General features: G+C 49.5%; 1 protein-coding gene across 1 annotated transcript; it reads right to left on the bottom strand.

Moving 5' to 3' along the window:
- Positions 1 to 228: 228 nt before the first annotated feature.
- On the bottom strand, positions 229 to 27,432 carry TOLLIP (toll interacting protein). The gene is made up of 6 exons (XM_081273623.1): positions 27,260 to 27,432; positions 17,834 to 17,983; positions 14,030 to 14,212; positions 12,906 to 13,058; positions 11,606 to 11,696; positions 229 to 544 (listed from the first exon to the last, which is right to left on the bottom strand). Exons 1-6 carry the CDS (start codon positions 27,290 to 27,292, stop codon positions 330 to 332), a joined length of 825 nt encoding a protein of 274 aa, XP_081129749.1. The 5' UTR covers positions 27,293 to 27,432; the 3' UTR covers positions 229 to 329.
- Between the last annotated feature and the right edge of the window lie 208 nt (positions 27,433 to 27,640).

The following is a 27,640-nucleotide window of genomic DNA, read 5'->3' as shown; positions in this document are numbered from 1 at the left end:
TGTAAGAATGCTTTCCACAACAGTGTGAGAAGGGGAGACACAGGTCCTTAAGCAATAGGAGCATGGGTCTGTGTAGTGACACGGCTGCCCATCACCCCCAACCCAAGATGAGGAGGGAGCTGCTCCACCCCACCAACAGTCAACAGGACTGCCGGGAACTGAAAACCCACATGCATCTTCAAGAACAGTGGGGAGGGTCAGCAAAGACGACCAAGGAAGGGGTATGTGGGTGGTCTTCATAGGAATCTTGTTGGGATGGTGACCCTGGGAAACCCTGGGTCACCAAGTCCAAAGGGCTGGTGGCAAGAGGCCATGAAAAACAGGCGGGTCTAGGACTCTTCACCCATCTGCAGCAGGGAGTTGATGGCTGCGTCCTTGTTCCCTCTCTGGGCTTCCAGCACAGAGCGGATCACCTCCCTGTCCATGTTGGGGAACATGTCCTGGATGGCCTTCAGGTCCTCCTCGCTGCAACGGGGCTGAGCGGTCACAGCTGGTGCAGGCATGGCCACGGGCACCATGCCAGGGCTGCAGACAGCAGGCATTCCTGAAAGCAGAAAATTGAGTGTGGAAGAATATGAGTGTCACAGCAGTGTGGTGTCCATTTCTGCTTAAGAAAAAACAACACACTTGCTTGGCTCCTGAGGGGACAGGTAACCTCAGATCTCCTTGAACACTGATCTGCAGGCATACCCACAGACCCAGTGGCCTCTCACACCTACCACAGGCAAGCTGGGCTAGATAATTTGTTTTCTTTATGCACAAAACCCAAGTCAGATGTCCCAAATCTCACATGAAGTTACCGCACAATTACAGGTGACCACACATTCTGATCCCCCAATACCTCAGGGACTCCCACTCCAGACGAGAATCCTGCCTGACAGAGGCCCCGACACAGGTCTCAGCTTGGAAATGAGCACATGCCCTCATCAGGTGTCTCTAGGACGCCCTCTGCAGTAGGGCAAGGACATTATTAATGGGGGAGAACAGCATGGCAAGCCCTCAACAGCCAGCAAGGCCACACATTGACCCCAGGACCAACACCACACTCACCAAAACCCACCAAGCAAATGCTCACGAGTGCCTTCAGGGTGGCTCTGCCACGGTGCCTACAGCAGCTCGTCACCTAGCCTCAGGCCCACACTGGGAGGCGGAGTCTGCCACAGAGGCTCAGGGACCACTGAGCTCAGCCCTGCTGTCTAAGACAGGACAGCCCAGCCTGCAGGAAGCACTGGAAGGGCTGGGTGACTAACGACGACAGTTCCCTTTGAATTTCTCTCTAAAGTTACAAGGGGTCACAACGTCATCAATTCTTTAAGCTTTAAAAGTGTGAACAAGCCTCCCAACCAGATTCCAGGGAACAAACTTGATTTTAGGACACAGCTTTCCTTTCCCAGATAAATTCAGAAGACCCTAAAGGCCACATTCTGAGGCAGAAAAGGCCACAGGGCACTAAGAGGTGCTAATGGGTGGAACTGGGCTGCGTGACTGCATGTCTCCACCCCCAGCACTCTTGCCCAACCAGCCAGCCTAAAGAGAAGGGTCGCAGAAAACCACCACTCCCACAGCCCTCGGCACATGCTCTCCTTCACACCACACACCTGCCTAGCTGATCTGAGTCACCTGGAGTTGTTCAGCTTCCATAACAAGAAGGGAGGAAACCACAGCAGGGTGTGGTAGTGCACACCTGTCATCCCAGCCACTCTGGAAGTTGAGGTGGGAAGATGGCAAGTTCGAGGCCAGCCTCAGCAACTCAGAAAGGCCGTGTCTCAAAATAAAAATGTAAAAAGGGCTAGGGAGCCAGGGGTGGTGGCGCATGCCTATAATCCCAGAGGCTAGGGAAGCTGAGACAGAAGGATCTTGAGTTCAAAGCCAGCCTCAGCAATGACAAGGGACTAAGCAACTCAGTGAGACCCCGTCTCTAAATAAAATACAAAATAGGGCTGGGATGTGGCTCGGTGACCGAGTGCCCCTGAGTTCAATCCCTGGACCAAAAAAAGAAAGGGGGCTAGGAACGCAGCTCAGTGGTTGAGCACCCCTCAGTTCACTCCCCAGTACGTATACAACAATGAAAACAGAAATGAAAATGAAGATCTTGCTGTTTAAGAAAGCAAGCAAAAACCACACGTGGCCAGGTGAGGATGACACAAGGCTCACAGAGCACAGACTGGATGTTGCCTGGCTCAGGCACTGGAGGGGCCCGCGTGGCCTCACTTGGGCTACTACAGAAGCACGAGGAAGCCCATGTAAATGCAGCCAGCTATACATCTCCCTGCAACCCTCCAGGCTGACTGTATCACAGTGAGGCAGGCTCCAAGAAGCCCAGTTTGTTGTCCCCTGCTCTCGTGAATCAGGACATGTGAGGTGGCACAGCAACTCAAAAGCCTGTGGCACCTCAGGGATCAAGCTACAATGAACAGAATGAGCCTGAGATGACATGCTCCTCCCTCTTCCAGGGTGGACCCTACATACTTGACCTACATTTAACCTGTCACCATGATGGACTGTGGATGTGTCTAACACTTGGTAAATTGTGAGGGCAGATTTTTGGGGTCTAGCTGGGGATGCTGTGGGGAAAGAATGGACAGAAGCCTTGGGGCCTTGGTGGTACACAAACAAGGTCCACTGTGGCTCAGGCAGTGGAGGTAGGGAGCCACAGGAGAGGAGGAAGGGCCTCAAGCCAGCCATTTCCCCTGGCGCATTGATACAAATCAGCATTGTCGGACAGGGCAGGACCTGCCTCACTTAGCTACAACAGACACACTGTGGGGACCTGTGGTAGGCACATTTCAGCAAAGTCCGATTCTCTACTCACAAACAGAAAGTTGAGAAGAGCAAACGCAGCAGTGTTTTGATCAAAACGAGCTGGTGCTTAATGCACGAGCATGCAGAAAACACAGGCAGAGGCAAAGGCACACCAACTCACGTCACTTGTAACCCACCATGACCTCACGAGACGCCCAAATACACAGGGCACGCAACACCCATGCCACGGCCTCCGAGGTCCCCTTGCACAGGAGACATGGTGCAGAATGAAGTCCGCAGAACACCTGGGGTCGGGCCACCCGGCTCCAGGACTGCTTTGTGAGCTCAAGGCTTGTTAGCCGTCCAACACAATGGAGCATGCCCAGAACAAAATACTATGTAATCTATGTAATGATGTTATGTCTTGAGCTTTCTAGTTGGTGGAGTCAGAAACACAGAGTAGCAGCCAAAAGGAAAAGAATTCTAAGCAAAACTTACAAGTTAATAAAAACCAAATCCTCCAGCAATGGCAAGGTGCTAAGAAACTCAGTGAGACCCTGTCTCTAAATAAAATACAAAATAGGGTTGAGGATGGGGCTCAGTGGTCAAGCACCCCTAAGTTCAATCCCCAGTACTCAAAAAAAAGTAAAGAAAAGAAAAATAAAAAGCAAAATGCTCACTCTAAATGGAACAAATCATTTATGTAGGCTTCAAGTCCTCTGATACTGTGAACATGTGTGCAGAAGACGGTGATGGGCATCTGTGCAGCACCTGCTGGACTCACCAAAACAGGGCGTGGCCTCAGAGCTGGCTGCTCACATTGAAGCTGCCAGGTACTGTTTCTTCTAGATTCCTCCCTCACCTGCCCCAGGAACAGAAGAGAGGGGAAAAAGTGGATGCAGACTCAGCTCTGCTTTTGTGCTGTATTGGGGGCATCAACACTGGTAGCTAGCAGCCCCACGGAAGCCCAAGGATGCCAGCCACGAGGATAAGAGACTGAGCTGCAGGGAACAGTGGGAGCAGCTCTGCTCACCTGCCTAGATCAGAGCACTCCAGGCCTATGGTGAAATGAGGCACGGGAGGAAACAGAAACTGCCACACTGGGACGCCTGCTAGCGCTAGCCAGTGCAGGGACCCAAACCCTGTGTTCACACCCAGGGGTGTCTGTCAGAGGCCCACCTGGCGAGACACCTGAAAATAAACTTTCCACTCAACTTTCTCCACACCACATGGAAAAAGGAAGCAGAATAGCAACACAGAGGAGTAGGAAAGTTATAAAAGGTCATTTTTCCCCAAAATAGCACATGGGTGGCTGCTGCCTGCCCCTCAGTGGCTCACAACCTCATGGAGCCCCTCTGTATCAATTAATGGGACATGCAGTCTGAAGCCTAGGACAAGCAGTTGCCAGGGGCTCCCAAGGTTAGGGGCAGGGTCACCTTTTCTCCCCAACTTGCACACATGGGCAGGTGGCCAAGCAGCAGCTCCTCCTCTCCCCACTCAGATCACAGACTCCCCCAGGACCAGCAGCAAGAGGAGGAAGAGAGTGCACCCAATCCCCCACAGGTAGGACCTGCTGCTCCTCACAAGTGGGAAACACTTGGGGAACTCGCAGCAGGCTGGTGTCCACCAAACTGGCTCTCTCGGTCCACTGTGTATCGCCAAGGAAGGAGCTCCACAGCACACATCTTCCAGCACTCCACCTCAAGAAGGCTCTCAAAACCAGGTTAAAAGCCCCAATAGAACCATGTGATCAATCGTATCGGTTAACTATCTGAATCTGAAGGAAACTAATCTGGGAATCAAAATGCTCCTTTATTTAAAAAGCACACACACATAAACTCTTATCTTCAGGCTATAACTGATGGCCAGAAAGCTCTAATCACATTTCCCTTTTCCACCCTCACCTCGCTTCAGTGCTGTGGGGTCTGCACTTCCAGGAAATGCAGAGGGAAAAGAACCTAAAGGGGACAACCCAGTTCTGATGGGCTCACAGTCCGCGAATCATGGGACCCCCGGTCTTTTAACCAGTGAAGTGGTTGGTTCCTTCCAAAGAACAGGTGGAAGGGTCCGTGGCTTTCGTCCCATGGTCTGGAAAGGCAGCAGTGGTAATTCTGACTTCAGAGCCTCAAACACAGACATTGAGAGGGGTTTTCAGGGCTGGGTCCATCAGCACACAAAGGCAGCTGCGCACCACCCCCTGTGCACACGTCAGGTGAGGGATGACAGGTAGCTAGGGCTAGCTGAGAAGTCGGCCTCCCCATTCCTGCTCTGCTTCCTGCAGGGCTGTGTCTCATCACTGGCCCGAGAGTGTGCACACACGCCGAGAGCCATAGCCGAGCTGGAATGACGCATGGCATTTTTGCCAAAATACTCCTGTAGGAATATTTTTTGTTGGTAGTACAATAAATAATAAAGGCAAACTTATATCAATTCTATCCAAATGCATATTTTTCATATATGTTTCAATGATTTTTAATGCCTTTCTTGCTTCAGGCATTAACATGCGGGGTGAATTTGGATCTGATGGACCTTTTAGGATATCAAATAAAGGTCCCAACTCTCCTGTTGGTATGCCTAGATAAGGCCTTATCCAATTTATGTCTCCTAATAACTTTTGAAAGTCATTAAGTGATTTGAGTTATCTACTCATATTTGAATTTTTGGTGGACGGACCATGGTTGAGGATAATAGAACTCCTAAATAATTAATTGGAAAATTTAATTGTATTTTATCTATTGCTATCTCTAGATTATAATTTTTTAATAAATTTGTAAGTGTGGCATAACATTCTAGCAATGTGTTTTTATCTTTATGTGCTAATAATACATCATCCATATAGTGAAAATATTTGTAGTTCAGGATATTGATTTCTAAGTGGCTGGATTGCTTTGTTAACATAAATTTGACACATAGTTGGGCTGTTAACCATCCCTTGAGGGAGTACTTTCCATTCATATCTCTGATCAGGACCTTCATGATTTAGTGCAGGGATAGTAAATGCAAAACGTGGACTATCCTCGGGATGAATTGGAATTGAAAAAAAAAAACAATCTTTAATATCTATAGCTAAAACATACCAGGTTTTTGGCAAAGCAGACAATTGGGGAATCCCCGATTGAGCAGGTCCCATAATAACCATCTCATTATTAATGGCTCTTAAATCTTGCAATAATCTCCATTTACCAGATTTCTTTTTGATGACAAAAATGGGAGTATTATGGGGAGATATGGAAGGTTATATATGTCCCTCTGCTAATTGTTGTTTGACCAGGTCATGGGCTACTTGTGTCTTTTCTTTAGTCAGGGGCCACTAAGGAAGCCATACTGGTCTTTTTGATTTCCAAGTAATTTTTTTGTCTCAGTGACCCCTTCTGAAAACCCAATCCATGTCTATTTATTCCTTGATCTATTTGACTTGGTGCTGCTATACCTTGTTCTTGTTTTCCTAATCTTTTTTCTTTCCTAAAACCTTGTCTAGCCCTAGTAGTGGGCACATTAGGATTGATGTTATTTGTTAATGTCAAACCTAATTGATCTAGGACATCTTGTCCCCATAAATTTATAGGAAGATGATCCAATACATATGGCTGTATAGTTCCTTCACATCCTTCAGGATCCTTCCAATCTAATACCATTGCACTTCTATGGGGATTAGTCGCCACTCCTAGGCCTCGAAGCGTTTGAGTGCCTTGTTGTAATGGCCAATGTTTCGGCCATTCTTGACGAGATATGATGCTAAGGTCTGCACCTGTATCCATTAGCCCATTAAATTCATGTCCTTGAATATTTAGTTTTAGCATTGGGCGAGAATCTAAATTTAAAGACAGCATAGCCCAATCTACACCTGTGGAGCCTAATCCCTTGGAACCTCTTTCTACAGTACGACTGGAAAATTTATCATGCAGGCTGGGTATTATTAATAACTGCGCTATTCTATCTCCTGGTGAAATTACTGATATACCTCTTGGAGAACTAGCTATAATTTTTATTTCACCTTCATAATCGGGATCAATTACCCCAGGACTTATCATTAAGTCCTTTTAGAGTGGAAGAACTGCGTCCCAATAATAAGCCTACTGTTCCTTGGGGAAGAGGTCCTTTTACTCCTGTGAGAATTATTTGAATTCCCATCTCTGGAGTTAGTACTGCTCTGGCGGAGGCGCAGATGTCCAACCCTGCACTCACTCTGGTTTGTCTGATGAGGGATCTAATGGATAATGTGTCCTGGGCACTACCCTGATGGTGTTGCTGGGTTCCTCCATTGCCCCGTATATTTGTGGTTGTGGGCCCCGGAGATTGGGCCCCCCTGTCCATTTTTTTGGCAATGGAGCCCAATGCTTTTCTCCACGATATCGTGGGTAAACACCTGGTCCTTGTCCATTTTTTGAGAACAGAGTAACCTCTATGGTGGTTTGAGAACAGCATTCATTAGCCCAATGTCTCCGTCTACGGCATCGTAGGCAAATACCCAGTATTCTACTTCTTTGATACTTAGTTTTGTTAAACCCTCCTCCTACGGGGCAACTCCTTTTAAAATGTCCTGTTTGTCCACAATTGTAGCATGTTTTTGGCCTGGCATCTAAAGCCTGTTGTACTGCAACTGCCCTTGTTCATTAATGTCTCTACGTAATTTAATATATGTGTTTAAATCTTCATGTTTCCATGGTCTAATGGCCTCCTTGCACAATCTGTTTGCTTGCTCAAAGGCTAGCTGTTTAATTAATGGCATTGCTTGCTCTGTATCCCCAAAAACTCTGGTAGCTGTTTGAATAGGCCTATCTACAAATTCAGCGTAAGGTTCATTAGCTCCTAATATTACCTTAGATAATTGACCTTGTAAATCTCCATGTCCTTGTAAAGTCTTCCATGCCCTCACTGCATCTGCAGCAATTTGTGAGTATACAGCAGGATCTTATGCAATTTGTCGCAGCTGATCCTCATAAGGTCCTTTTCCTAACAACATATCTAGATTTCTCTGAGGATAACCAGCTGCTGCACTTCGCCTGTCTCCGTGCAAAATTCCTCATTGGCAACCTTCCATAACAGGTATTGTCCTCCGTTTAGCACAGCTTTACACATACTAGCCCAATCTGCTGGTGTCATGTCCAAGTTGGTAATGGATTAGACCAGGCTTATGGTGAAGGGTGCTTGAGGACCATAGGTTGTTACAGCCTCTTTCAGCTGCTTCACTGTTTTGAAATCTAAAACATGGTGAATTCGCTGCCTTCCTGCCTGTTCAAATACAGGGCATGCTAATCTTTGAGGTCCTGTCTCAGGATCCCATCTATCAACTACGGGGGTTAAGGGCCCCATAGGCGGAGCTGTTGGTTGGACACTTACGCCCTGTGGTGATAGAAAGGTGTTAGTAGCAGCCTCCTGTTGTAACTTTTCCCCTGATGGCTTTTTCTGCTCTAAACTTTCTTCCCCTTTCTGACTATCTCGAGAGGCCTCCTCTTTTTCCTGATCTAATATGTCTTCTACCATAATCTGAACTGAAAGGTTTGGACTAGGCAAACAAAATCATATCATCATCCACAATGGCAATGTGCTAACAGGCAGAGTTCCTGGGTTTTTCTTTTCCCTGTCCCTTAAATCTTCACCACGATGATCCCATTGTGATATATTCAACAACTCCTCCTTAAAAAGCCATGGGCTACATTTTTGTATTGTATCAACGTATGCCCTGACTCTCTTAACATGTACAGCATGGCACGTGCGTGTGTGCACCTCACCCAGAGTCACGGACTGAGTCTTCACAACAGAGACTTTGCAGCACAAGCTCAGAGCTACAACAGTGACAAAAAAACATCAAATGAACTGAATACAGCCTTGTATTTTCAAGGCAGGAGAGGAGTAGGAATGCACTGGAAAATATGCACTTCTGAGAGTTGACTTTGGAGAAAAGAAAACCCTGATGTAAGTGCTGCTGCTCCCACCTGGTCGGCCTGAGACTCTGGGTGACTAGTGGATGGCACCCTCCTTCACCCAGCAAGTGCCAGCTCAGGAGAGACAGTGTTGCCATCACAAACATTCAGGAATGATTTGACTCAGGGGACACTGGGCATCAACTTCTATCAGATAGGGCACTTCAGCACCAGCCAACACTACCAAGTTAACTAAGAATGGACCAAAACTTCCAGAACCTAGGAGAAGCAGCTAACTCCAGGACAGAGGGAGGGAATACATACGAGCTGGGTCCTTCCAGTGGTGCCAGAGTCAGGAAGCACTCAGAGAAGGTGGAACACATCAAAAGGACAGAGTGTCCAGACTACAGCCAAACCTGGAGTCACTGAAAGACAGTACAGTAACAGACTCCAGCCCAGGGAGCAAAACCAACCAGGCCCACACGGCTACAGCTAAGTCAGGGGACAGCTCAGACTCACGACAACTAGGCAGCAGCGGTGACCACAAGCAGACACCAGGAGGGTGTCCAGGCTCAGTCCATCCATGTGCAAAAGGTAGTCACCTCATCTCCCACCCACACAAGCATGGAGGACTAAGCAGCAATGAAGAGGGAGGGCAGCCTTCCAGGGCAGAAGCTGGGCATACCCACAGAGGTGGTGGGCGAGGGGCAGCACAGCCCTGGGGCAGGTGGTGGTGTCACAGGGCCTGCCACAAGGCCCTAGACACACCCAAAAGTCTCAGCCCAGGGCCTGGATGTTGCCCTGAGATGTCTGGTGGGGTCTCATCAACAGACGGCACCATCTGCTTGCTCTGTGGCAGACCCCAGCATGGATGCTGTCCTGAGCAATGGGAATCCTTACTTACAGGAGATGCACACTCGCGTGGGGGCAAAGGTGGGCACCAGGAGGCTATAGTCTCCAAAGATTCTGGCAAAACGTTCTTTTTTTCTATTTTTTAACTTTTCTATAAGAGAGTATTTCAAAATCTAAAAGTATATGTCAAAAGTAAAGTTCAAAGTCTCTGTTTATAAGAAACATAGCCTTTCCTAAAATAAACATTTTACGGCAAACTTTAAACACATTTGCAAAAAGAATAAAGGATAGGAAGCAGAAAGATAAACAGGTCAATAGCTTTTCTTTTATCCAGAAGTTGATTTCCTATTAACCAAATATGTTCTGGTGATGGTAACTAAAGCAGACACAATAGTGTCCCCACAGAAGATGTTCAGGTCCTGACTCCTAGTGCTGTGAATAAGGGGGCCATGTTTGGAAACAGGGTCTTTGCAGATGTACCTGAACTAAGATGAGGCCGTGCTGGAGCAGGCTGAGCCCTTGTTCAAGACAGGAGAAGACACCCCAAAAGGCGGGGAGGTGGGGAGGCCCATGCAAGGGAGGCAGCACTGGAGTGACACAGCTATGGGCCCAGAAGCTGGGAGAGGCAGGAGGGACCCTCCCCTCCCCCCGCCCACCAGGGGCCTCTGAACAGAGTGGTCTTGCCACAGCTTGTTCTGGACTTCCGGCCTCAGGAATTGAAAGAGAACAGATTTCTGTGTTTTAGTTCCCTACCACCTCCCACCTGTGGCCCTAGTTGCACCTTCCCTGGGACATGAAAAGCCTGTGTTCCTACAAGTCCCTGCTCCTGTCCCAGACCTTCAACTCAGGATAACTGGGCGACAGAAATTTCACATAAACAGGATATGATGCGCTGGATATAACACGGTGGCAGCCCAAGTCGATGCTCCAAGGACAGAGCCCTCCAGACCTCAGGGCCCTGATGCTGAGTGTGACAGGTACCAAACTTCCATCTGGGTCTCTTGAGAAGACGAGGTTCCCTGCTGAGACACCCTCTCTGTCCACTTGCCAAGGTTCTCTCCTTGAGCTCTTGATGACCATGGCTGCTTTAAAGCTTCTGGATCACCCTGGGCAACTCTGTCAGCCTCATGCTCTGGTCTTGGCAGACATTCCCAACACTGCAAGAGTCCTGCCCTGGGCTCTAAAGACCATTTCCCTAGGTTCTCATAAGCAACTTCATCAAGGTTGAAGTCCCTAAGCTCTACCCGCTCTTGTCAGGGCTGGCTTCAGCACATGTAGGGGCTGACGAGCCCCTCTGCTCTGACTGGGCAAGATCCCAAGTGCCCCACATTGCTCTGTCCTGCACCAGCCTGGAGCAGCACCCTAGGCACCCACCACTGGGTGTCTTACAAACCCAGGACCCTCTCACATGGCCCCTGCCCCACAGAGTCTCCACTCCCACTGCCGCAGTCTCTGGCCTTTGCCCCTTCAGGGCAGTAGAACTCCCCACTCTCTGCTTAGATCTAAACTCTCTGGACTGTGGCAAAGAAACAGGATGACTACAGTCTGTCCTGTTGTCTTTCCTCTCAGGATGACATGGTCTTTTCTTGCCTAGTGGCTGACACTGGAAAACAGCTGTCACCCTGTCCACCTTGCCCAGTTTCATGGCTATTCTAGAACAAGGGCCAGTTAGGCACCAGGTGCTATCATGGCCCCAGATGGAAGGTAACCAAAGGTTACCATGAAAACTCAAAAACAGGCACACAAAGGTGCCTTCCAGCTGATGTGACTGCCACCATGATGGCTAACTCGTATAGGCGAGCAGGTAGCAGACAGGATGCTGAAAGGCAGGGTGTGCTTCACCAGCAGAAGCTGCCTACCACAGTGTCTCCCACACCAGGCACTGAGAGATCTCATTTCCACTTCTCCAAAACTTTCAACATTCCTTCTATGCACAAACAATTAGGGAAAACACAAACTGCTTCCTACACACACATAGTAAGTTCCAAGGCAACCCTGGACTCTGCTTCAAAAGGTCTGTCTACAAGGCCACCACCCTCACAGTTCTACACTAGCCCAAGCCCCATATGCATGCTCTAGGGTCCCTCCCTCCTCTTTCCTACTCTCTGCCCCAGGGCCTTTGACTAAAGGAGAAGCAGCACACAAACCTGCTATGGGTACGTAGCCAACGCCCTGCTGGTACACAGTTGGCATCAGGACCACAGGCTGGGGTGGCATCATCATGGCAGCCGGCAGCGACTGAAACACACCGAAGACAATCAGGGGGTCAGGGAAGAAGGACTACACCACATGTAAAAGCTTCTTTACTTCCAGTCTCACCAGAACCCAGACACAAGAACTCACTCCACAAGAAAGTGGAGTCCCAGTGTGGGTGCTGTGGCCTCAGCCATTGTGCCTACTCACACCAACACACCAGCTCTCCTGGGCTGGGAGAGCAGAGGGTGAGGGGCTTGGGCAGGAGGTACTACAGACCTGCAGCACCAGGTTTACAGGGTGCAGCGGGGAGCACAGGCTTAAGAAGGCACATCTAAGTGTAATTTTAGGGTCTGTTTTTGAGAGCTCATACCTACCCTAGCAGCTTCTCTCAACAGTCCTGGAGTTCAGTTCAAAACAAAGTATGAGCCGGGTATGGGGGTACACATCCATAATCCCAGCAACTTGGGAGACTTAGGAAGGAGGGTGGCAAGTTCAAAGCCAGCCTCAGCAACTTAGTGATGCCCTAAACAAGTCTAGCAAGACCCTGACTCTAAAATATTAAAAGGGTTGGGGATGTGGCTCAGTGGTTAAATGCCCCTGGTTTCAATCCCTGGTATCAAAAAAAAAAAAAAAAAAAAAAAAAAAACCACAAAAACAAACCAAAGCACCTGAATTAGTTAAGTAAACAATGGTTCTGTGCTCATGAAAAGGCCGGTTAAAGATGTGAACATCTAGCAGTAAAGACAGGAGACCAGAAGGTGTCACTGCTATGCCACCTCATCACACATATGGGCTGACCATGGTCCTCTCCACTCTCATAGCTTAAAACTTTCCCAGTAAAAGTTTAAAAAAAAAAAAAAAGGAAAAAGCCCTGGGTGACACAAAAAAGATGGGGAAGTCTAAGAACCCAGACCCTAGCCCAAGGAGTACAGGAGCCACAGTGGCCCTGAGGATGGGAGTGGGCAGGAGCCAGGGGGCCCAACATGCTGGGCCCACTGCTCCAGAGCCAGGCTTCTGCTCCATCCTTGAGGCACCCAAGCTACCTATGGTCTCTCTCCCCAGCACCTCACCACTTCATGGTCAGTCAATGCCTCCTGGGGAAGGACTCACAGGCCCCAGAACCTGAGGCCTGGGCTGGCTGCGTCACATCACTTGCATGGTGCGACCCCAGGGCACCAGGGCCTACAGGGACAGTGGAGGTCCCCTAGGGCAGGCTGCTCCCTCTGTAGACTGACCAGTGGGCATGCTCACCGTGTAGGACATGACCAGGTTGATCATGCCTTCCTTGTCGTCTCCCTGCCTCCCACTCAGGCTGTACCACTCGTCCTCCACCTGGCCCTGCTTCAGGGACTCAGGGATTGTGATGTGTGTCCAGGCAATGCGGTCGTCCATGGAGAAGGCTCGCTGAGGACAAGAGGAGACCCCATCAAGGCCCATGTGATCCATGTCATAGAAACCAGAGCTCTTGCTGCTGCGTGCCCCTTGGACCAGCCTGCATCAGATGCAGATCTCACCAGTAAGACAGAATCCCTCCCAGCCTTCCTGATGGAGCACCCTGTCCAGTTGGATGTCAGCCCTCCATGATTATCTGAGAGGCCCAAGGCCCAGCTCTCTGTACCTCCTGCCTAGTCATCAAGACAGGATAGACCAAGCTCTCTGCAGAAAAGGGAGAATCCCCAGTGCCGCTGTCTTTCTCCTGCTATGCCCAGATGCCTACTGCTCCTCCCTAGTCTCTAATGGCCCAACCCCTGCTCCACCAGATGCCATTTCTGCACTCCTGCAAGCATAAGACCAGAGGAGAATGCTGAGCTGCCACTCAGACCCATTCTGTTTCCCCTGTGCTCCTCTGTGGGCCAAAGAAAGCAGTGGGCAGGAAGGAATAAGAGGAAAAAAGACTGGAGAAAGAGGCAGAGGGAAGAGGATAAGGGGAGGCTGTGCCCCAGCTCCTCCTGGCCCTCACACTGCAGCCCCAGCTTTTGAGGCACATGAGGCCTGAGCCAAACCTCAAAGGAACCTCCTATAGCCACCTGAACTTCCTGACTGGCCCTCAAGAATGCTACACACCTGGCTACTGACCTGGTCAGGGGACACTTGAGGGATAATGCTGGTGGGCTCTGTGCCTTGTATCAGTAAGAATACTATTACTACCACAGGCAATGGAATCTAACCAGCTTAAAAACTCAACCTCCTCATGAAAAGCTGTCCATAAAGTGGCCAGTGTTTGTGTCACTGGTGAAGTTTCCAAATAGTTGCTGTCGAAGGAGCTGAAAACCAGGGGAGAGTCGAGGCCTGTGGCACAGTCCCACCTACTATCAGGTGTACAAAGCAGCCTAAAGCCAGTGGGTGGCCTGTGTTGACCATGGTGTGTTGCTCACCTCATCAAAAATTTCAAGGTAGAGCGAGTCCACGCCCGGGGGCACTGTGCACTGGATGACCTTGTTCCAGCGAGGATTCTTGGCACCATTGTGGGCCGTGGGTGTCTCGTACACTGCATAGCCCAGGCGCAGGCGGCAGTAGGGGTCCATGCGCGTCATGCCGTAATTCTTAGCCAACTTTGCCTGAAATGAGCCAAGTTTAGCAAGATGAGTGCCCACCACCCCACTGCCACAGGAAAAGCGAGGGCTGTCAATGTCCCACCGAGGCGTTTTGCTGGCGTGAACTTCAGCCACCAGAGCTCACCTGAGCTTAGCTGTGACTTGTTCCCAGGGTGCCAGAAGCAGGAACTACTGATGGGCTTGTCCAACTGTGACAAAGCACTCAAGGCCATGCTCAACCTAAGGTGCCTACCCGCAAGGTACACTTCCAATATCCTCCTCAAAAGGGGTGAAGGGAGAAAATGAAAGGAAAGGTGCCCCGGAAGGAATGAGCCAACCCAGAGCCCTAGAACCTGGTGACACCTGCTGCACAGGTTTCAGGACACTGTGGCCAGAGCTGCCTGGGGCTCCGGACTCTTCCCTTCACGAATGGGAGTGCTAGGAGCAACCTGGACCCTGTTCTACTATGGTACTGGCTCACAGGGACAAGAAATGGTCTTTCCTGTGTTACGGGTCTCTGAATCACAGACCACAAGTCCCTTACTTCAGGCCAGATGGTCTGCTCGGCGGGAGTGAGTGTGCTACAGGGAACACCACAAGCAAAACTGAGAATGGGACGAGATGCTGACAAACAAATCACTGTACAGCAAATAGGAACTCAAAACGCATCAAGGTTCCCAAAGCTATAAAACCTCTACCACAAAACAGGAAAAAATCAGAGCACTGCATTAGGCAAAAAAAAAAAAAAAAAAAAAAAAAAAAATCTCTTAGGTAGAACCAGCAAAAGAGCAGAGAAAAATCTTAAAAACCGGACTTCATCAGAATTATGAATACCCATTCTTAGAAAGAAACTTCAGGACCATACAAGACAGGAAGGAAATATTTGCAAATATCACATGTGATAAAGCACTTGTATCCAGAACATGGAAACTCTCACCAAGACACACAACTCTAGGAAAAAATGAGCAAAAGATCTGAAGAGATATTGATAGTGAATAAATACAGGCAGCACAGTAAAGAACAGTTAATATCACAAGACATCAGAGGGATGCAAAATAAAACTCCAACCACCACAGAGACTACTACAAACCTATTAGAATGGCTACAATGGAACAAAAAACAAGACAATGTCTGACCAAGCCCCATGCTGACAAGAGGTGGGGCCACTGGAGCTCTATGTGCTGTGGGCAGCAAAGCAAGATGGCATAGCTACTAGGGAACCTGCCACATGCCCCACTCTGGTAAACTAAAGTGCAGACTTTGGTTCACACAGAATGCCACCTGCAAACACGTTCAGGGAAGCTTCAGCCCTATTGCCAAGAACTGGAAACAACCTTGTGTTCTCCAAGTGGGTGAACAAACAATGGTGGTGCAGCCACACAAGGCTGGGGGAGGGTAGACTACACACTGCAGCAAACACAGCCAGACACTGCCACTCCAGGGGCGCTAGCTCTAACCACAGTTCAGGGTGGGTGGGGGTGCTGAATGCTAAAGGGATAGAGAGAACAGTATGAGGTGTTGGGGAAGTTTTCAGTATTGCTTATACTCATCAAAACTCATTCAAGTGCACAAAGCCAAAATTAATGCATTCTAATGTTGATATTCTCAATAAGGCCAACTTTTGAAAAGCACTGCAAACCACAGAAAAACCTGTCACCTGCCTGCCCTTTCCAGCCACTTCGTTTCTTTCTTTCCCCTCTGAAACACCAACAAAAGCCTTTCCACGATGCCTGCAGACTCTCCCGACCTGCCCACACACTTTCTTCCTTGATCCAATGCCACCACGGAGCTTGTGCCAAGGACACCACTAAAGGTACCTCTGAGCCCAGCTCACCTCCGTCAGGACAGGCTTGCCCTCCCCAGGGAATCCACTTACCTCTAAACCATCCTCAAGTGAACTGTGACTCTCCTTCCTCACCATTTGTTCAACCCCACTGTTCTCCTGGGGCCAGCAAGAGACCTCTTTCCCTCACACCTAGCATGCATTCTACCAAGTGTGGCTGGTCTCCCTTCCCAGTGTGCGAGAGAAAGATCAGTACTGGAAGTGAGCCCACCCTGTCAAGGTTCCCGAGGCTAGGTTGGGACAGAAGGTGGGTGCAGGGGCTCACTGAGGGGCAGGGAGCAGGGGGCAAGAGATGGAGAAAAATCCTTTGGCCTCCACTTCTAGAAGATAGGACTGGGGAGATGGGAGAGTGACACCTACTAGGACTGAGGAGAAGGCAAGGTTGGACACGTGAGTTTCACTGGAGTTTGTTGTATCTAAAATGACCACTAGACACCAGAGAAGTCAGGGCCCTGATCTGTACCGAGGAATCCAGCTGTGGTCAGGATCTACATGGGCTACTGGAGCTGCTTGCCCTGAGTGAATGGCTGGGAGGAGGAAGGCTACCGACATGACCCCTGGGGGTCCCAGGAGATGAGAATCCAACAGGGACTCTGAGCAGCCTGAGCGGCCTCCCAAAAGCTGAGAGAAGGAGGTCTGTCTATCAAAAGGGAAGAGGAGGACCGGGGTTGTAGCTTGTGGAACAGCATTGCCTAGCATAGGTGAGACACTGGATTCAATCCCTGGCACCAAATTGAAAAAATACACAAAATAAAGGTTAAATTCTATTAAAAAAAAAAAAAAAAAAAAAGGTAGGGGGGCAGAGAAGGATACCAGGAGGACCAGAAGTGCTCCTCAGCAGCGCCCCTGATGACACAGCCTTAGGCAAGCTGGTGCATGGGGTGCAGACAGGCTGCTGCAGAGGGCTCCAGGACTCTGGAGGGAGGGAGGAGGGCCAGGGGCAGTGGACACCTCTGAGGCTCAGCCAGCTCTGGTGCTTGCACTGTGAGGCAGGGCACCTGCAGCCACCCTGCCCTACCAGGCAGCAGTGCTCAGGATGTACCAGCTACAGGTGGGCCAGGAACTTCCTCAAGGTAGTGGGAAGCAGCATGCTATTTTAGAAACACATACCTCAGCAAATGTTTGAGATGAGTTATGAGGAAAGGAGGCTGGCTGTGAACACCCTAACAGCAGACTAGCTGAGCACCCAGGGCAGTCGAGCATCCCAGCTGGGCTACATGTTATCTGATGGCCCTCCTATAATCCTACCTCTCCATTTTCCTCCTGGCTCTGTAGGACACCCTGGGTAGTCATAATGAGCTTCAGCCCAACAGTGTACTTTAGCTTTCATACGAAAGTCCTTTGAGCCATCCAGAGACATATACTGTTTGTCAGCATGGAGCTGTAGGGCTGAGCAGGGGCCACTGACTGCAGGGCAGCAGGGCAGGGCCAGGTGAGAGAGCCGCCCACGTGGCACATGCTGGTGGGGCCACGGGCAATGCCAGTTTCCCCCTGCTGCTCTGAGGACAGGCTCTCCACATGAAGGAGTAGTATCGGCATGGAGCAGACACCCACCAACACTCAGTAAATTATTTCAATTAATTTAGACAGAACCCTGGAAAATCATCACTAATTTTCATATGTGTTTTTTTCCACACTAGACAGGTATTTCAGGAAAATCTGGAACCAGAAAAATTCATTTGTCTACATGGGAAAAAAGGTATAAAGGCCAAAATCCACACCCCCCCACCTGAGTATGGCCTACCTCTTGTCCTCCCCTACCCATGCCAGCTGCCCACAGAATAGAGAGCCCTGGCACCCACCTGCACCACAGTGATGCTGAGGCGGCCCACAGTGCCCACTGCCCCTCCATACTGCAGCTGCTGGGCTGCCTGGGCGTCCAGTTGAATCTGCTGCTGCTGCTGCGTGGGCGTGATGCGGAGGAAGTCCTGTGGGAGCTCACCAATATATACCTTTGGGCAAGGAGAAAAGACAGAATGCATGTCACAGGCCTATGAATCAGAGCAGGGCATCAAGCAACCCCACAGCACTCCCCCTACATGCTGGGACCAGCGTCCAGCCTCCCTCCCCCGTTCCTGACCAAGCACCAGCTTGTGCTCAGCCTCAGTTTCTCCATCTACAAATGAGAGCCAGGGAACCAATCTTTCTGGCCTGATCCTTTCCAAGACTTCCCTGCTCAGAAAGTTTTCAAAAACATATCACAGCTAAGGAAAGCTTAGAACATGTTTTAGCCACTAAAACCGAGTTCTCATTCTCAAAAAAGGCTTACTAGATGGTTTCTCGGAGTCTCCCACACTCCATGTCTGTGTGCATGATCCACATTTCCTTGCACCACAACTAAAAACAAGGCCTGTGTACTGCAAGTCACTGGGTCAAACAAATGAGATGAAATTAGAACCTAGATGTAAAGTTATTTGAAAAACACTTTGTCTGATAAACTTCAAGTATTTCCACTTGAAACAGTTCAAATTCAAAAGGGGCCTAGAGGATAACAAGAGGCACACAGATTCAGAGAAGGCCTCACTGCTCTGTTTTGGCCTCTTGCCTAACCCTGTTGACCCACTTGCCCAGCTTTGAGGATAAGTGGGAGAGGGAAGGCCGGAGGACAGGAAGACATACACTCCAGAGCAGGGATTTTCCAAGATCTAAAGGGCTCCAAGAATATCAGAGTTTACAAGAAAAACAGAGGAGACCAAAGCAAGAGTCAGCAGGAACAGACTCCTAGAGGTAGCCCTGGCTGAGATACCTAAGGCAAGAAGAGGTCAAGATCCACTAGGCACTGAGGACCCAAGTGTGTATGTCCAGAGCCAGGCACCAGTGGCTTCACAGAAAGCCAGCACTGAAATTGGTCCACCTGTCTGAGGTCTTACAGTGAGAGGGCCCAGGAACAAAGGTTGGCCAGGGCAGCCCTGGAGTAAGCACAAGCCTCCTAGGAAGTACATGCCCCTAACTGCAGCAAGGTGGGCCACCTGAGGTATGACACTGCTTTTCCTATGCATAGCTGGGGCACCTTCTAAAGTATCATGAGCAAGAAGTGCTGAGGAAGCCTGCCAGCCCCCAAAATTCCTGCAGGAGGGAGGGCAGGCAGGCCTGGCTGCTGGAGGAGGAGCTCGAGCCCTAGTGGGTCCAGCCACCTGCCAGCATCAGTGTTGCCTATGGTGGTCCTGCTGGCCAGGATCATGCTCAAAAGAAGCCTGAGGGTCACAGAAGCAAGCACAGCCAAGCATGTTCACTGAAAACTGCTACAAGGAGCACTCAGTGGCCCAGGTGACACAACACCAAATGTCTCCACTGTGCAAACCAGTCACTCATGCTTGTTCGTTGTGGGCTTCCACTGACATATGCCAGGTAGGCTTCCAGAAAGTTCTGCATGTGGCTGAACTCCTGACATGCCCGGGAAGCACCTCTCCCCAATGGCTCTGGTCATGAAGTTAGGTTAAGTTTCATTTTTTTTCTAATAAGCTGATTTGGGAATAATTTTGTATTTAAAGAAAAACTCCTTGCCTGACTCCCCATCTCTGGGTTTCCAGAGAAGATAAACCAGTCAGAGGTCCAGAACAATGGGAGGGCAAGGCTATCTTTATCAGGAGTGTCTGAGCAACCCCACCCACTCTGAGGAGAGCACACACCCTCCACACCTCTAAGCTCTAGCACAGGCTGAGGCCAGGAGGGACCTCACCCTCACAGAAGCTCCTGCTGGAAGGGGATGCCACCGTTGAGGCCGCCGTTGCCAGGAGATAGCTGCAGCTCCCCAGACGTGCGGCAACCTCTCCTGGGACCCTCTCATGGTGTGTTGCACAGGTTACAACGAGTCTGGGCAGAGCCTTGAGAAAGGTCCCGTGGCAGGAGACGCCAAGAGCCTGTTCTTGCCGGCACATGGGAAATGCTGACAAATCCCACAGGGGCTCAGGGCTCAGTCTCCCAGGCATCTGGACCACATATGCCCGTGTCTTGTGGTCCTCACACACAGCCTGCATCTCCAAGATCTGTCACCAGCTTTGTCTACTCACCATGAATAGATTATTTTGCAGAAACAAACACATAATTGGCCAAGCACAATCATGCATGTCTGTACCCCAACCTGGGCAACTTTGTGAGATCCTGTCTCAAAATAAAAAATATAATGGACTGAGAATTGGGAATGTAGCTCAGTGGTATAGCTCCAGGATTCTATCCCCAGTATAGCAAGGAAAGAAGAGAGGGAAGGAGGGAGAGGAGAGGAGAGGAAAGGAAGAGAGGAGAGGAAAGGAAGAGAGGAGATGAGAAAATACAATACTCACAACAACCAAGCTCTTGGAGTCAACACACACAGGCTAAATTCCCACCTACTAATCTGAGAGGCTGCCTACCACATGCCATATACTATAGCTCTAGGGTTGCTGTCGAAAACATCTGCACCTCCTGGGAACACACCCAGTGGCAGGCAGACAGGTCAGCAGGTGTCCCAGCACTGGTCAGTGTGTGGGGGTGGTCCTGGCAGCTGCTGCAAAAATGGGAGTCAGGAAAAGCTGCTCACAGGGAGTCAGGATGAGTCTCTTCTTCATCAATCTCTTGTCTGTCCCCTTCTTAGGAAAGGGACCTCCAGGCAGTGGGATTCCTTTTTACTGTATTCTTCTAGGTTTTTGCTACAGAATGGGACTGCTTTTCAATGGGGCAAAAGTATATCTAAAGAGCAACTATACTGTTACTTTTCAAAAGGTTTTCTTTCATCTTAAGGTTACAAACAGGAAAGGGTAACAAGGAGAGTCTGTATGACTAGGCAGGGGAAGGGGAGCAAAGTCTGTTTACAATGGAGAAAGCCACCCACTCTGCCTAGGCCAAGTGACCATGTCTCACACTAGGGACATACTGCAGAACTCTGCCCAGTCTGCCTTCTCCAACCACCAAGATCCCCCCCAAAACAAGAGAAGCCTGAAACTCACAGATTAGAGGAGAGGCAGCAGTCACATATGAGTACAGGGTAGGGACCCCAACAGATACAAGGAGCAAGCAGAGTGTGGGGCTGACAGGCGAGGACCAAAGCCAGCTCTGCTCACAGTGATAGGCACACTGATAGTAAGTGAACTACATGAGGGTCATGGGGTACTCTCTACCATCTCTGGAGTTTTTCTTTAAATACAAAATTATTCCCAAATCAGCTTATTAGAAAAAAAAAATTAAACTTAACCTAAAGAAAGAGAGGGGAGGGGTGTCAGCCATTGCCAAACAACAAGCAAACTGGTTATGCAACCAACACGCTGTCCACAGAAGAAAGATAAGCTTGCCTGCTGGTGCAAGTTCCTGCTGGTTTCTCAATTTAGAATGAATCCGTCCAAATGAGGACACATTTCTATACCTTAAAAAGCTACCACTGCTAACAAAATAAGTTAATGCTTCACAATTCATGGGTGGGTCCAGGTGCTGACGCAAATTCCCTCAAATTAGTGGCAGTTCTGGAGAATGTCATGAATAATCATGTATTTCAAATGTATTTTTAAAATTCAGTGCTAATCCTAAAACATATTTTTGCCATATTATGACAGAGATGTTTGGCCACATGAAAATATATGCTTTATCCTGCTCAAAGATGTGGGAATGTAAAAAGAAAATGATTAAACTTGATATCAGACACAAAATGGGTCTTTTTAATATGGTTTTGCTTAAAGTTTCAAAATAAGTAAACTGAGTTCAACACTAACAAATGATTTTAAAGCCCTTTGTAAAAACTCCAAAATTCCACTTCCAAGGACCAGTCCTGAGAAAATGCTTGCTTACAGGTGTATGAGCACAGGTATGCTTGCTGCCTCTTTGCTTGGGAAAAGGAACAGTCATCTGGGGTGCCAGCATGGCTGGTTCTCCCAGCCAGGAGCATCTGCCTGACATAGACCTACAAGCCTTGAAAAGGAATGAGGTGCTCCTATCTTCCTAACATGACAAAGAGACTCCTGGGTCCCTGATGGAAAAGAGGGTGGGCAGAAGGGACATGCTGGGCCTCACACCTGGCACTGCCTTGTGCCTAGCCATTGAGTACAGAGCAGTGAACCAGTGGAGAGAGTATTTGAATCCACTCCTGGGTGTGCTTGAAAGGCAGAGCCCATGGATTTTCTGGCAGATGAAGGAGACAAGGTGGTCCCAAGGTTTTTGTCCTGAGCAACATGAAGGGAGGATTTGCCCACCTGCATGTCTAAAACATTCCAGATGAAAGCAGAGAGCTTCTGGACTACAGGTTCTGAGTTTAGGAAAGAGGTAGGAGAGGACAGGCACCATCACCAGCACACATAAAGCCATGGCACTAAGAAGACCTCCAAGGGAGTGAGGGAGAAATTGGCCAGGTGAATGTGGTGTTGGAGCTTCTGTGATGCCTGAGTCAGAGCCAAGGGCTACTGCCCCTGGGTGCAGCCTTCCAGAGCCAGAGCCCACTGGGGATCTCTGAATACAAGACAAGCTGCTGCTGTCCCTCCTGCCAGTTCCATAGCCATGCTGCCTCCCTGCCTCTTGCAGGTCCCCAGCCCCATAAACCATCGTATACCTACCTCTACTGTCTAGCTGGTGTCAAAGCAAAGATAGTTAGGGATTTGGCCACAGTAAAAGCCAAGTTTCTGAGAAATGAAAACTGAACCATAGACACTCAGCAAGTTCACTAGTCCACAGTAGTCCACCAGGCCTGGGGCAGGCACTGCCCACACACCAACTCCACCCATCCTCTCTTAAGCCCTGAAAACAATTTTGTGAATGGTGACCAGATCAAAGACTGAGAGTTGTTGCTGTACTTAAAGTCTCAAATAATTTACATATCCAAAATTTCAATGGGCAAAAAAGGTTTGAAAGGCAGGAGGAAGACAGCAAGCTGACTTTCAACATACCCAGAGGAGAAGCAAATACCAACCACAATACCACACACAGCAGCATGGGTCCTTAGGAATTAAGATCTAAAAGAGGAACTTTAAGCAAAGGTAAAGAAAGCAGCATATATTTCAGCAAATCTCAACAAGCACTGACTGCATAAAAATGCTGTTGCTCCCTGTGGGAGGGTCAAAAAGAATGCAGGAACTATAACACAGAGCATATACAGCACCCAGGCTAGGAAGAACTCATCCAAGGCTGCACTGAGGTCTTGGCACTGCCAGGCAAAACAACTATGATGATTGACTTCAGAGCTTCATCTGCATGTTAACATCTCTAGGGTAACCACTCAAGAGAACAAAACACATTATGTTTTTCCAAACCAGCACAGAATTTAGTAATGAACTGAATGTTTTTAAACCTATGTATAATAAATCAAAAAGGAACAAATAAAATAAATAAAAGCACAAAAGTGTTAAAAACATGTATATATACTCATATATATAAATATATTCATATATAAATATATATACACACTCACACACACACACACAAACACGTATATGTAACAATAAAAACTAAAGAGTTTTTGGGCTGGGGATGTGGCTCAAGTGGTAGTGTGCTCGCCTGGCATGCGCGGGGCGCTGGGTTCAATCCTCAGTACCACATAAAAATAAAAAATAAAGATGTTGTGTCCACTGAAAACTAAAAAATAAATATTAAAAAAAAAACTAAGAGTTTTTATTGTTACATAAGAGGTTACTGGAGATTGAACCCAGTAACGCTCTACCACTGAACTATATCCTCAGCCCTTTTTATTTTTGAGACAGGGTCTCACTAAGTTGCTGAAGCTGGCCTCGAACTTGCAATCCTCCTACCTCAGCCTCCTGAGTCACTGGGACTACAGGTTTGCACTAACACACTGGACCTAGATATTTGGCTTTTTAAGAATGCAGCTGTGGGCTGGGGATGCAGCTCAGTGGTAGAGCACTTGTCTAACATGCATAAGGCCCTCGGTTCTATCCCCAGTACTGTAAAAAAGAAAAAAGAATGTGCCTGTTTGCTATTGATGATGGATATATCTTAAACATAGATTTTGAGTAAACTGTAAATCAAAGAAAAACAAACAAATAAACACTCTCTTAAACATAGATTTTGAGTAATCTGTAAATCAAAGAAAAACAAATAAACACTCCCTAGAAGGAAAGCAAAGTAGCCATCCTAGTATCAGACAAATGAGCAAAGGTAAAAGGTCAGAGAGGCCACCACTTCCTGGCCACAGCCCCACTTATTGGAGGATCAGCAATGCTAAGTATGCATGTACAATTAACCTGGCCTCAGATTCCCAAGCAGACGTTCACAGCAGCCAGAGATCCAAGCCAATGACCCAGCTGGTGAGCACCACTCAGCCTGCTCAGGACCTGACCATAAACATGTAGCTAGGGATGAGAGCCAAAGACTCAGGCACAGAAGGCTTGAAAACCATGGGCTCTTGGTACACTCAAGAAAGAGACAGCCAATACAAACCTCAAAAGAAAACCAACCCCTTCCTCTATCCCTATAATAAGGGGAAAGACTAGGCAATTAACTTTGCCTGCCCTGACACACGCTCCTTCAAGACAGACAGACAGCTCTGGCTGATGGCAAGGCTTATCGTTACAGACTAGTTCACAAATGAAGAATAGAAGACCATTTTTGAACACCACCCCTTGCCATCCCTAATGAAGCCACAAGCTTAGCAAGAGTCATCAATGAAGTCAGAGACCAACATAACCCTGGACAGGCCTGTGCCACCAGGGACCATCTGAGAGACACCCAGAGAAAAGGGCAGAGCTGGCCACTGATCAACCAGCATCTCCGAAAGCAGGACAAGGAACCAGAAGCAGATGACCCCACATACTGACCACTCCTGACATGAATGCCAGCCAGCCTTAAACAGGTCTCCTGCCTACATACCCACACACCCACAGAGAAACAGGACCCTCTGTCACTTCTTGTTGGAACCCCTTTGGAACTTTCTAATAGAACTAAGCAGAAGAAAGGTAGTCATTCCAAAACAGCAGCATTTTTCAAAAGTAAGGCAGATGCAATACAGGGTGTGGCATCCCTTAGTGGCTATTCAAGAAAAACTACCCTGAAGATGTACGTGCTGCTTCTCCTGAAGCAAGAACTGCACTGGTTCTGCTAACAGAAGCAAAGACTCCTTCCTTCAGACCTGTAGGATGCTAGGTATATACATGTCCTCCCCTCACCATTCCTAGCTCAAAGAAGGGACAAAGGGCCCTACCATACCCTTGTCAGATTGTCCTCTGCCCCTTTATAGCCCACAGGATTCTGCATGGGAATTCCACCCCCACCCACGGGAAGCAGTAGTCAGCCAGAGTCAGCTGCCCAAGCACAAGTTCAGGCTCCCAGGCTGGAAGACCTGAACCATGACCTAAACCCCACCAGGGGCTGACACGCAGGAGGCTGCCTGCCAGATTCCAGGACTGACTACACACACTCACTGTATCACAGGTTCTGTTTGGAAAGCCAGCACCCTGTTAATCTTCACATCTCCATAACTCCGTTTCTTGTAACAGAAAAAGTAGGGATGTAATAAACATCAATACATCCTGGCAAAAGTAAGAATTTTACTGGATCCTAGTCACTGTTGCAGCAGGGGCTATGGGCAGGTCAGCTAGCAGCAGCAGCTGCTGGAAAGGGTGAAGCTGCAGAGAGCATGTGTCCACCAAACTCACAAAAACACTGTCACTGGCCAGATAAGGCTCAAGGGTCATTTCAGTCTTCCATCTATAAGACAGCTTGCTCATGGCCAAACAACATACCCCCTTCTTCATCTCCAGAACTTCCTGTTTCCAGTGGCTCCCCTCCTGGTCCACTCCATGCTTCTGTTTCCCTTTCAAGACTCAAGTTGGATATACTGCCTCAATGAGACTTACATACCCAGGCTGGGGAGCAAATTTCACAGCACCTAACTCCTGAATTGAGGCCTGGATCATCTGAGTCACCACTTACAGCCACCTGTTCCGGTGCTACACACCTGTGGTTCACTGAGCCATGGGTGCTCTGAATGTCATGATCATTCACACTGCTGAATATTTTAGTCACCATGTACCCCAAGTAGAGTCCAAGACTCCAGTTCACTAATAATGCCGCCTTAGAGCCCAGACCCAATGTTACTGCATGCTTGCAAGTCATTAGGGTGCCCCTAAAACACTTGCTTTGTCTACATGTAATACAGATAGGGAACCATGTGACCCCTCAGAACACTGTCAAGTAGAAAACTGGACCAAGCCACAGAACTGGACACCACAGATCCACCAACTTTGAACACTGCCTGCATTCCCAATAACTCATCAGTATGTACATTATTCCAGTTCACATGGTCACAGCAACAGAGACAGTTCCCCTCAGTAATGGTGAAGGCTAACATTGGTTGCTCACTTCATTCCAGACAGATTGCACCAGTGTACTAACTCGAACTCAGTCCCACCCCAGACTGAGTTTACAGGAGGTCAGGACACTTCCAGACCACACAGCAATGGAGGGGCTGTCCTGCCCTGCTGGTCACTTGCTTCAGTGGAGGATATGGACAGGGGAAAGCCCACATCTCTGTTGAGCAAGCCAGGTAGAAATGAGAAAACTGCCAACATGACCTGCTGTTGTTCCCTAGGGTGGCTCTGGACGAAGACATGGAAACAGTGAGCAAGGGAGGCAACCCTGACTCTCCGTACTGACTCTGGAAAGCTCCCACACCAAGTGTGACAAGTATGTCGGGAGGTTCACATCAAAGACCTCAGAAAAAGTCTGCAGCAGAGAGTCTGCTCTCTGACAACACTGTCAACACCCAGCTGTGAGGGTGGGACCTGTAAACCCAGCTTCTCTAGACTCAGTTCTGCACTCCAGGGGATGGACACTGAGCACCCTCAGCCGCGGCTCAGTCAGCCGCTGGGAGACCATCCCGGCCAGCTCTCCAGAGCACACAGCATCACTTCGGAAACCAACACAGGGCTCCAGAGAAAATTCCAGCCAGAAGGGTCTTCCATCTTCCAACTTCCCTGATCCCACTCTCTCATTTGCAAAGGAAGAAACCGACTTGGAAAGGTGACCACTAACTGGGCCCAGAAACGGTCCCCACTGCCCTCGCTGCGTGTGGAGGGGTGAGGGAACTGCCGCATCCGGGGCCCGCCCGGCTGGGGGTCCTGAAGGCGCCAGCTCCGGCCTAGCACGCGCCCAGCCCGCGAGTGGGTCCAGCCCCACCCCGAGCTTCCGCGCAGCCCCGCGGGCGCGCGCGACGACCGAGGAAAGCCGGCGCCGGACCGCCCGCGCCGCTGACGGAAGAAGCGGCCCGAGGCCGTGGCTTGAGGTCGCCGCCCCCGCCCGGCCCTCTCCGGTGGCCTCACCGGCCCGCGCTGCGTGCTGACGGTGGTTGCCATGGTGGTTCGGCGGCCCCCCACACCTCGCCGACCCGACAGTGACGCGCAGGATAAGCTCTTCCGCCCCGCCGGAGCCTGCGTGCCGACGGTTGTCCCCCAGGCAGCCGCCGTCCGTCAGGTGACGGCCGCCGTGCCCCGCCCCCGGCGCGCTCACTGCGCAGGCGCAGCGCAGGCACCGCCCCTTCCGGCTTCGCCGCGCACGCGCGCTCCAGGTTCAGGGGGGGCCGGGAACGGCCGCTGGAAGGCGCCTGCGCCGTGGCTCTCTCCCGCCCCGGCCGCCCTGCGAATGGCTCCCCCTCGCCTGCCTTCTGCGCATGCCTACACTGCAACAGCGTAGGGAACTCCTCA

This window comes from Spermophilus citellus (genome assembly GCF_964194105.1).
Source record: "Spermophilus citellus genome assembly, chromosome: 2".
NCBI classification, from domain to species: domain Eukaryota; kingdom Metazoa; phylum Chordata; class Mammalia; order Rodentia; family Sciuridae; genus Spermophilus; species Spermophilus citellus.
The sequence above is the reverse complement of the archived record's forward strand: the minus strand, read 5'-3'. Positions and strand labels throughout refer to the sequence as shown.